This window comes from Nicotiana tabacum, chromosome 17, assembly GCF_000715075.1.
Source record: "Nicotiana tabacum cultivar K326 chromosome 17, ASM71507v2, whole genome shotgun sequence".
Classification (NCBI taxonomy): Eukaryota; Viridiplantae; Streptophyta; class Magnoliopsida; order Solanales; family Solanaceae; genus Nicotiana; species Nicotiana tabacum.
The window spans coordinates 18,061,774-18,070,369 of NC_134096.1; the positions used below are offsets into that span (position 1 = coordinate 18,061,774).

General features: G+C 37.1%; 1 protein-coding gene across 1 annotated transcript; it reads right to left on the reverse strand.

The window, feature by feature from the left end:
• Positions 1 to 357: 357 nt before the first annotated feature.
• LOC107765292 (uncharacterized) lies at positions 358 to 8,309 on the reverse strand. The gene is made up of 6 exons (XM_016583918.2): positions 7,732 to 8,309; positions 5,521 to 5,598; positions 3,806 to 3,886; positions 2,297 to 2,451; positions 983 to 2,220; positions 358 to 592 (listed from the first exon to the last, which is right to left on the reverse strand). Exons 1-6 carry the CDS (start codon positions 8,161 to 8,163, stop codon positions 477 to 479), a joined length of 2,100 nt encoding a protein of 699 aa, XP_016439404.2. The 5' UTR covers positions 8,164 to 8,309; the 3' UTR covers positions 358 to 476.
• Between the last annotated feature and the right edge of the window lie 287 nt (positions 8,310 to 8,596).

Sequence of the window (8,596 nt, forward strand, 5' to 3'; positions counted from 1 at the left end):
TATACTACGGGCGCTTATATGCAGAAACCTCATAAAATATGATGTTGCTTGGAGGTGGCAAAATGCATAAACAGAAAAGAAAAACATTAGATCCTTCAAACCCAAACACCTATAACTTTTGCACTTGTCAAAAAAAATTCCCTCTAAAAAGTTACATCCTTTAAAACCATAAACAACCAAGATAGGAAAAAGGAAAAAGAAGGGGAAAACAGAATAGATAACACAGAAATAAAGACGATTGACAAGGTCAAATGTCAAACGTAAGTATTGGAAGCTACTGCTAGAGGGCTCGGCCTCATCTAAGAAGCAATTGAGAGGGAATAGGGAATAGCAACAATATGAAAAGACACCAGACAGTAGGAAAATGCTTTCTTCTTCAACTGCCTAATATAAACTTAATCAAACTGATCACATGTAATTGCATCATCAATAATCTTACACTTGTCAATTGACATAAATAAACAATCAGACAAACCTCACAAAGTCGTAAACTGATTCAACTTCTGAGCCTTCCACTTGGAAGCCCTATGACTCAGCAAGCGTTTGAAAGGAAACAAAGAAGGTCGATAAGATGTCCTACGTTTCATATTCCCTGCAATAGATTGATGGAAGTGTTAACCATATGTTTTTCACCTGAAGTAGAAGATGCTCAAAAGATATTTTATCGGAAGCACAGACCAGAAAAAGATAATTATTGCTTATAGAATTCAAACAAAAAAAAGTGGTAACCAAGTACTTGAAGGAAAAGAGACTATGCAGAGCCATCGATTTTGAAAGCCCCGGACCATCCCTCTCCAAACATCAATCCAATCATAAGGAGAAATGAATTTGGAGAATCAACTTAGGACCACGGCAAGGAATCAAATGCTAATAATGACCAGTAAGCACCAACATGCTTGGGTTGATCGAATGACAGATATTGCTGACTCAACATATAATGATGCTACAATTATTTGGTACTCATAAAATAATTTATATATACCTGATAGAGATCCACCCATGATCTGATAACTTAGTCCAATGTTATTGTCGGTGTGCTTCAGCTCTCCCTCTGAAACATCTTTGACTGGCAGATTGTCAACAACCAAATTCTCATTATCAACTTCCATTGAATTACTAAGCTCATTATCAGCTAAGGTAGCAGAATGATATCTCATCTCCCTAGATTGCTCTTTCTCTGTTGATTTATTATTAAGTTGTGCCTCAAGCGAGACACCACCAAATGCACCATTTTGATCACAGAAATCTGTGTGGAAGCTGTTGAAGGTCCCAAGCTGTTGACCAGATGAACCAGTGGAAGTTCCATCCTTTGAGACGGTGAAAATATCTGGTAAGGAAGAATCAACAGAGAGGGTGACTTCATTATCTCTTCTGCAAGTGTAGTTTGCTGCACTCTCCGGTAAAACAGCATACCCTTCACCACTAGCAGAACAAGTTCCAGGTTGCAAATCATGCACTTTGTTCTCAGAAGAGGTATAGTTATTTGTAATTTTCATTTCGTCATTTTCAATCATACTATTTTCCTTGACTTCAATATCTTTTCTGCAGGCACGAATTGTCGCACTATCTGGCAAAAGAATGTATCCATCACAACTAGCTGTAGAAGTTCCTGTTTGCAAATCATGAATTTTGGTCCCAGATGTATCTTTTATGTCTAACTTCTCCGTACATTTCATATCCTCGGCAATTCTATCACTTTCCTTTTCTTTTTCCAAATTATCAGCATCATTTAGAGGAGCAATGAACAAACATGGCACCTTAACTTCTTCAGAGCCAGAGGCCTGATGGATTTTCTGCAGATCATCTCCTACAGGTGAACCTTCTTCAGGTGGAAATTTGACACCACCTGGTCGTTCTGATATCCCAGAAGTCGGAAGAGCCATCTCATCCTCCTTAACACCAGCCAATTCTGCAATAGTATCCAGAGGCTCCTGCCCCAGCTCTGTCGCAGATATTAAATCTTTAATTTGGAGTCCATGTGAAGGCAGGTTATTCACAACAGAACTAAAATCAATGCGTTTCACATTTTTTGATACATTGCTTGAGACTGAGAAAGATTTCTTGATGTCGTCTAACAGCAAATCGCCCTCACCACTAGAGATAGGATCCCAAATGAGCCAATCATCAAATTCAGGTTTCTTGGCACCCGAAGTTATTAGTTCAACCTTAATTGCCTCCTTGTGATAACACTTTTTTCTTAATGCATTAGTTAAAACAGTTCTGCCAGGGAATAGAAAACTTCAACATTCGTCGGGCAAGAGTGTGAATAATAAATAATGAAGTTTCTGTAAGTTACCTACAATTTTTGGAAAGCGCTGCTTTAGCACGTTCCAGTTGGAGCCCGAGCAAAGATGCCAAATTTGCTACATCATGCGGCCCCCTAAGTTCCGTTACAGAAGGAGCAGCACTTGAGAAAAGAAGATTCTTTCCTCGAGTCCAATCCACCAGCAGCTGGAGATTTAGCAATTAGATCAGAGTAGATTCAACACACCGGCGTCAGAAAAAAAAATACAAAATCGTAACTCCTAAATTAGAATGAATATATTCTTTTTTAATATCTGGAAAAACCTTTCCAGAATGTCTGACTAGTTTCACCTTACCCTAGAAAGAGTGCCTGGAGGAGCACTGGTGTCTGCTAAGATGCTTCGCGGTGCGTGTTTCATAACATGAAAGCAAAAACTTCTACCTTGCTACTGAATCTTGAGGTTTACGATCTGCTATAAGATGTCTAGTTTCATTTAACAGTATTTGCCTACATTTTGCTTCCTTCTATGGTTTACTGACAATCAATGTCTTTGCTATATGCTTAACTTGTAAATATGCAATGTGCTCCCTAAATTTTCCAATTTTTGGACCCTAGCCAGGTTAGCAGAATCATTTTGCGCTGGTGTTATTTTCAAATCCATGAGCAAGATAGGATGAAGTCAGTGTGTATTGTGAGTATAGCATCTAAAATTCTAAGAAACATAGCCTCGTAAAAGTCTAAGATGCACGCCAACTGCCTTTAGATCCAACCAAATTCAGACAAAGATTTCCAGAAAAGGCAACGCCGCCAATTCTGGATCCTGCTCTCAGCTTCGTCGATCCTCTCAAGTTTCTTATCCTGTTGAAGGCTTATGAATCGTTTTCTCCAAAAGATCGAGCTTACCTCATCAAAGGGATTTATATTTCAAGGTACAAGACTTCCAATTTTTATCAAGCGGAGTTTCTAGCTAATAAAGGTATATTTACATATGTGGTAAGTTGGAAAATATAAATTTGAGTCAACTACTCAACAAACAGGATGAAATAGAAGCAATGATGCAACCCATCAAAACTCAGGAAATGTTCAGAAGCCACTTTAAATTTGGCATATGGAATCTGTGTAAAAGAACCTATGAGCTAATTTATCTTTAAAAAAAACAAATAAAGACAAGTCTAAGAGGAGCGAAATGGATAGTGAGGATTCATATAGCTGACCCAACTAGCCTGGGAAGGGGCTTACTTGTTGCTGTTGTGGTAAAAGGAAAAAGAAAGGAAAATGTAGTCGAACTAGAGCTTGAGTAGTCTTAAGCTTATTAGATAATAACATGCATTTGTTCTTGTCAGTTCAACATGAACCAATGATTGATTCTCCTAACTGTTCTATAATTCACTCCCTAGTCCCTATTGACCCACAAACACATAGTAACCATAGTTATAGGTTGAAAAGTTCTCGACTGTTTTAGTTATTGTCAAGAGGATTCCATGTCTTCTCTTAAACCCATACTCTACCACCTATAAAAACCAAATAGAAAAGAATTAAACCAGAATTTCTTGGACTAACCTTAGCATTAGATATCATTTGCCTCCTCATTTGGGAATCCAAAATAAGACTGGAGTAAGTAATCTCAAAATACACTCCACGCTGCAGTTAAAAAAACAACAAATTTGTCAATCATCCTGAAACACCATAAAGAGCTCAAATTAAATTGTGGTTCAGCTAAATTCAAGCATTCACCACTCCATGAGCAACTATCCCTGGATGCAACTCATTTTTTTCCTTGAAGTTAAGAAGTTCCTCCACTATTTTGGTTCTTTTTTCTTTTTTGATGAAGCAATGAATATTATTTCTCCAACGCATTAGTTTTCATTCACCCATCTTGGTGATTAAGATTTAAGCATATCAAAATCCCTGGACAGAAGTGAAACCAATGTATCTGTAAGGAATCAAATTGCACAGCCAAATGAACATAGAGATCCCTTCCCAAGGAATTTCACTGGCAATAATGTTAATTCATCAGCATATAGCTCCTTTCTTGTCCCTTTAGCAAAATAAACATATGAACATGATTTACATAATGTTAAGTATGGAGATTCAATTGCTTCCATGGACGTCTGTTCTCAACCTTGTCGCAAGACTTAATCATCAACAAATTCGCCTGCTATCTTAAGAAAGAATTATAAGCACCTTCAGGCCATTGGTTTACCTCATCCATATATACTGACCAAAAAGAGGAAATAGCATGCCAACAAAACTCACATACTGACAAAAGGAGCATGTACCCAAATATTTGTATAGAGGGGCATAGTTTGGATGATATGTGCATGGGAAGTTCCCAATGCTGATCACTATATTTTGGATAACCATCTATTCTACATCCCTTGTGTATAACCTCCATAGAAACATAAATCTTTATCATGTCATGTTCCGCTTCTAGCATTGAAAATTTTGTATTGGGGTTGTGGACAAAATGCCGTGCTGCCAGCAGGTCCTCGTCATAGTAAAATTGTTTCATATATTTGCAAACTGTGATCTGGAATAACTTGTGCTCATATGATTGGATTTTATAGGGCCAGGTTACGCAATGTTTTGTCCGCCAAGGAGAAAGCAAAATAAACCAAAAGCAGAATCACAGGTCACCAGAATAAAATTAAGGGAAAGGCTTTCTTCTTTTTTTTTCTTGATAGGTATAAAATCAAGGGAGCAAATCACTTTTTCTCTAATAAAAGTTTGTCATGGCCTACTCGGTGAAACAAATCATCCGGAGAAGGGCCGCACCACAAGGGGGTGTGATGTAGGTTGTCTCCCCTAACGCAAGCGTCAGTGGCGGACTCCGTGGATCCAACCTGTGATCTATAAATCACATGAAGACAACTTTACCGTCTCTCCAAGGCTCCTCTTCTTTTTAGGAGAACACACTTACTAACACTGAAAAACGAAATCATAATATATTGAGAACCCAACTTTTACTCACACATGCCAAGTCCTCTCCAACCATTATTCAAAATGAATAAAAAGTAGTAGTCAGAACTACCATTGTCCATTATATTAAAGTGACTGCTTCAGTTTAATCAGAATTCCTAGGGTTCAAAAATATGTCATTGAACAGTCTTTCCCAAAGAGCCTTGGCGAAATGACCCATCATAACTCCATAGCCTTAGACTCACTCGAACTTCCCCTTTCAATTTATCAATAGGTTATCATACCAATATTTCATGAAGTGCACATGCATTAAGAATAGTCTCATGAATAACATAATACATTCATAAAGGGCACACCTGAATTGCAGCTTTAACCATAGATTGCTTCAACCTAAATGGCAACTTCTCTGAGAAATCAATAGCAATTATGTCCACCTAAAAGTTGAAAAGGAGGTAAGCAAAAAAATGATGTAAGAGATATGCATACACACGAGAATGCCAACATCTAAAGTCTCCAAGGAAATATAGGCAGATAATAGCAACAAAACTTTTGACTAGTCCCAACCAACACATTTATTATTTGTCGAATAAAAAATGCTCCATCAATTACAGACAATGTATGGCTGCTAGTGCATGGTGTATAATGCATCATACAGTTCTAACCTATAGTCATAAGTATTCACCTGTATTGCCCTTTTATCGTGCATGGTGTACCAGTGACTGATTTACAAGTTTTTTTACTCAAACTTTACATGCATAGTTCAAAACTTCTCAGAGGCATATACTAATGCTATTCCACACCAATAAGCACAAACTGGTAGTGAAAGCATGCTACCACTGGTTCAAAATATTGGAACTGTCTCTAACTCGTACTTTATTGAACTACCAAATACTCCATGAATCTTCAATCTCAGCAGAAAAGAGTAGTATCGCTATTATTCAACAAACCTCTGAAGCCTGGGAAGCAGCTCAAATGTGCAGTGTGCAATGCATTTATGCCCCTTTTTTCCAATCTACAACGTGGGCGACGCCTTTGGTTCTTAATACACACGCAAACACACACACACACTATTTCAACTTTTAAGACCCTCTTTCTATTTTGAGATCTTCCAAAATGTACAATCATTCAATTTCTATCCAACTTCAATAATTTCCAATTATTTAAATTCATTCAACTATTCAAAATTGATTAAACTATTCAAACTTTAAAACTCAATGTCATGTTTTCTCTATCAAACTAACTATTCAACCGTTACTACACTATTTTGTCTCACTACCACTAATATAATATATTCCTCAAAATGCATATCTTTAACTCCACGCCCAGTCAAAACCTATGTTGCTCGGACTCTCCGAAAATGCTGCTGCACCCGTGTCAGATCCTCCAAAAATGCACTAAATTTGGAGGATCCGACACGCACCCAACAACATTTTTGAAGAATCCGAGTAACATAGGTCAAAACTGAGGGGGCACACAACTTCAAATTATTTTAATTAAAAGTACATAGGTATGCTAAGTTACGACCACAGCTAAAAAGGAAATAGTGAGCACAATGGTAGAGCTAAAGGTAAGGAATTCGAAAATTATTTTGTGCAAATAGGTTAAAAATACATATATGTTGTTGAATCCCCTTAACAGAAGCAAGCTTCCAGGTATAGCATTTTTTGCATTTTTTCTAATCAGAATTTATTGCACCGACTCTAAATGACCACATTGGTCAGAGGCGGATCCAGGATTCCAAGAAGATTGGTAAACTATTACAAAGAGGAAATCTAGGATTTATATTTGATGGGTTCAACCTTTAGGGTCTTACCACAAGTCCATTACTATCTAGAAATTATAGGTTAAAGTTAAATTTTTTCTTACAATTTTAGAGATTTTTAACATATATTCCTCCACTTCAAAAATACCGAAGTCATTGAACTATGTTATATCATCTACTGCTATTAGTATTAATAATATAAAATTTTGCGATGACAAAGGGAGATCAACGATTTCAATGTGTTAGATTTGGAAATTTTGAATGAATAAACCAAATAAAGAAAACTTAATTAAACCACAAGAGGGGACACTAAACATGCCTACAAACTGAGAATTGAATTGCAAAGGTACACCCAATAATCATTGAACCATAAGACTCTTTGAGTTTGGATGCACATATATATATTTAAACAATTTTTAAAAAATATAACATTATTACATGGTATAAGAGAGAGGACCATGAGTTCACGTGCCTCATGCTCCAACACATAGATACGCCCCTGGGTGGGTACACCGCACCCACTATATAGTCGCTCTAAGAAACAATAGCCGAAAAAATGTATAAAATTTGTATATTTTTTGTATATATATACATTTTGTATGTTATATACAAAAATAATACAAAATTTATACACTTTTTCGGCTATTATCTTTAAAAAGTTTCTAGCGCGGGCTAAAAGTGATAATACAACTATTTAAACTGGTGGATCCGCGTCTAGCTCATACTTAAATAAACTAACATCCAATAATTATTCAATGCTTCATCTCACAGCAGGAAAACGGAAAATTCAAATTAATCAACAAACCTCGGAAACCTGGCAAGCCTGTTCAAATGCAAGCTGATTGAGGGGTCTAACCGCAACAAAATCATAGCTTTTCAAAATAGGATTCCCCGAATTAAGAGCCGAAGCCTGAGCCGAGCTATCAACCATAACAGTTAAGCGCGTGTACTGACGGAACGGGGAGGAAACGGGGACGTTTAAGAGTTTTCTACGGAACTCAACGGAGGAGGCAAGTGAAGGAGCAAGTTTGAGAATAGAAGACACAGGGAATAAGGTGATAGAACAACGGTCTGATTCGGACATTACGCCTTTGATCGTACGGTTGTAGGCGATTCCTGTGTAGCCGAGTTCCATTGCTTTGACGGTGAGCTTGAGGCGTGTGGCTTTTAGGGCGGTTTTGTTTGTGATGTTTCGATCGGATTCGTAATATGGTATGTTGAGGTCGAAGAAACCCATTATTGGATTTTTGTGTGTGTGTGTGTGTGTGTGTGTGTGTGTGTGTGTGTGTTTTGGAGAAGAGAATTTGGTGGAGATGTTAGGGGAAAGAGGTGATGGCGGGGTTTAAGGGGTTTTGCGATATCGATATTCTTAATGTGGGCCTTGAGCAGAATCGTATGGCCTTTCATGATATCATTCCTTAGAATTTGTCTCTCCATTTGTTTAGTTGGTTTTGCAAGAATAATGTGTTATTTGCATGGGCTAGCCACTATTTGGACATGTATACAAAATGTAGTTACTTTTCCAAATGTTTTGGAGAAGTAGCCGCTTTATTGGTTATGCAATTCTTTTGTGAAAATCTTTCTGGAGTTTCTAATAAAAATATTTTCAAAATGATTGCTTGTTTAAGTTTTGCACAACGTTTTTTAAAAAAACAATCATAAAATAATAG

What these genes read in the sequence shown, in the direction of transcription:
- LOC107765292 (XM_016583918.2), bottom strand. Translation starts at nt 8,163, where the DNA reads ATGGGTTTCTTCGACCTCAACATACCATATTACGAATCCGATCGAAAC. An exon ending in AGGCTTGCCAGGTTTCCGAG is followed by an intron (nt 5,599 to 7,731) that starts GTTTGTTGATTA and finishes TTCAACTTTTAG; the next exon opens with GTGGACATAATTGCTATTGA. An exon ending in GCGCTTTCCAAAAATTGTAG is followed by an intron (nt 2,221 to 2,296) that starts GTAACTTACAGA and finishes ATTCCCTGGCAG; the next exon opens with AACTGTTTTAACTAATGCAT.